The sequence below is a fragment of the Sinocyclocheilus rhinocerous genome, unplaced genomic scaffold (genome assembly GCF_001515625.1).
Source record: "Sinocyclocheilus rhinocerous isolate Xijiao unplaced genomic scaffold, SAMN03320098_v1.1 scaffold1294, whole genome shotgun sequence".
Taxonomy (NCBI): Eukaryota; Metazoa; Chordata; class Actinopteri; order Cypriniformes; family Cyprinidae; genus Sinocyclocheilus; species Sinocyclocheilus rhinocerous.
The window spans coordinates 96,660-98,795 of record NW_015656157.1 but is presented as its reverse complement, the minus strand read 5'-3'; the positions used below and the strand labels follow the sequence as shown (position 1 = coordinate 98,795).

The 2,136-nt window shown below is 33.0% G+C and overlaps 1 protein-coding gene across 1 annotated transcript in view; it reads right to left on the bottom strand.

The window, feature by feature from the left end:
- Positions 1 to 1,688, bottom strand: part of ptprc (protein tyrosine phosphatase receptor type C) — a 28,175-nt gene extending 26,487 nt beyond the window's left edge. Inside the window, exons 1-2 of the mRNA XM_016526974.1 lie at positions 1,533 to 1,688; positions 1,350 to 1,444 (exon numbers count right to left, since the gene is read on the bottom strand). Of these exons, the coding sequence (XP_016382460.1) occupies positions 1,350 to 1,404 (55 nt within the window). The 5' untranslated portion in view covers positions 1,405 to 1,444; positions 1,533 to 1,688. The remainder of the gene's footprint in view (positions 1 to 1,349; positions 1,445 to 1,532) is intronic.
- Between the last annotated feature and the right edge of the window lie 448 nt (positions 1,689 to 2,136).

Genomic DNA, 2,136 nt, shown 5'->3' with positions numbered 1-2,136 from the left:
ATTTCATTACACCAAATACACAAAATAATGTTCTTTTTTAGCAACGTCATATGACCCCTTTAATGTACAGTACATGCCAATGTACCTAGTGATCAGAAGGCAGTACTTGAACTATTTGTTTTATATTTTCATTTCTTTATTTCTTTATTTTAAATTCCATGTTTTTAAGAAGTACAAATATTAAACATAATAACATTTTATAGTAGATTAGTAAATTCCATGTTATTGAAAATATTGAAAAATATATGACAAACAATTCTAAAATGTACATATATTACATTAAAATATATTCTATTAAAAATTATATTATATTATATTATTAATCATGCAAAAATAGAAGTTTCAGCTGCTGATGCAATAGCCTGATGCAATTTTCCCACAAAGAACTCCAAAGAACTCAAGTCAAGAACATCAAAAATGGTTCTTCACAAGAAGAGCCCAAGCACCTTTACTTTTAAGACAGCCGAACAGCACTCAATAATAACAAAGAGATCATCAGCAGCATCCATCAGAATGTGTCAGGTGAAAGCAGGGATGATTGACTGACAGCTCGGCCTCTGCACCGAGCTCAAGTCTAGCAGAACCTCAAGCGAGTTTGAGGGGACACACCCAAACCAGCCTAATCTTTGACAGCTCCTTTACCAGGTAACACAAATTAGAACCCAACACACCTCTCTCGCAAGTGTCCCGCCACAGAACCTTTCAAAAAAATCACGTTAGGTGCTCTGCAAAGCGCTCTTTTGCAATATTTCGCGAGCTCTGGCTTTACTCCGATGCTTTACAAAGCAACAACTTCTCACTTTGGCCGACTAAAGAAAATTCCCCTTCTTCTTGGTGAACAATGGCGGTGATTCTCAGTAAAATTATAATATTTCTAACAAACAATACTTAAAATAAACTGAGGACTCAAGACACCAAAATAAGTCTGTCCTGCATGTACCCATTACAATGTAATTCTCATTGACATCCCTGTCAAGATTCGAGGAAACACTCATTCACTAATTCATTTTATGTTATTATTTTACTGTTAGGACTAATGATGAAAAATAAGACTCAGTAAAATATATTTACTATTCAGAGAGATATAATATCACACAACACAGAAACTGGACCAAAATATGAATGAATCTACACCACGACAATGACCTTTTTTAAGTTATGCGAACAATTAATTCACAAAAAGCCACATAAAACAAAACACAGTAGTAAATATAATTTAAAAAAAAATATATATATATATATATATATATATATATATATATAAATGTATATTAATATTGATTATACCACTGCAAATTCACCTGTAAATATATATTTAAAAAAATATAATTAAAAAAATTTGTACTTACATAAGACCAAGCATAGGACCAAAACCAAGGGTCCTAGCGCAAAAAATCTTGCCATATCCAAAGGTTCAAACGCTGCTTCTAAGACACCATATGTCCTATTTGAAACAGACACAGATCTGGGTTAACCATCAGAAAGCGTACTGGCTTTTTGGTCTCTCTTGCTCTGTTTTCATGTAATCTTACGTGTTCTCATGCGTCTAACCAGTCGGTTCTGTTGCTGGTGAGTTTTCACCTTTAAAAAAATCCTTAAGCAGTTTTTTGGGGGGTCTAGAGACAGCAGAGCAGTGTCAGAGACACTCTCTCCTTCAGCTTTGAGTTAAGGCCCTTTCTTAACAGGAAGTTGCTTTTTCATCTACGCCACACATCTCTCGCCTTCTACTGTGTCATGTCCTTCAAATGGGAAATGAGAGAAAATGATCTCATTTTTGCTTTTTTTGCTTTCGACGACCTGCATCCATAGTGAGTGCCGCACCTTCAGAAGATGCACATTTAAAACTAAAATCACCTCCAGTTTAATGTGTGAACATTTCAAATCAAATGTCAAAGACACAGAAAGTGTTACAGCACATGGATCAAAACATCACCCACATTAGCCGGGCAAAATATTATTTCGATAAATATCAGCACTATTTGAAGTCTAATTCAAGGACTGGAACAAAAAAATAAAATAAAATAATACATAAATAGAAATAAATAAATTTTTGTATGTATATATATATATATATATATATATATATATATATATATATTTATTTAAATCCAAGAAGATACATTCACATTTGGAAAA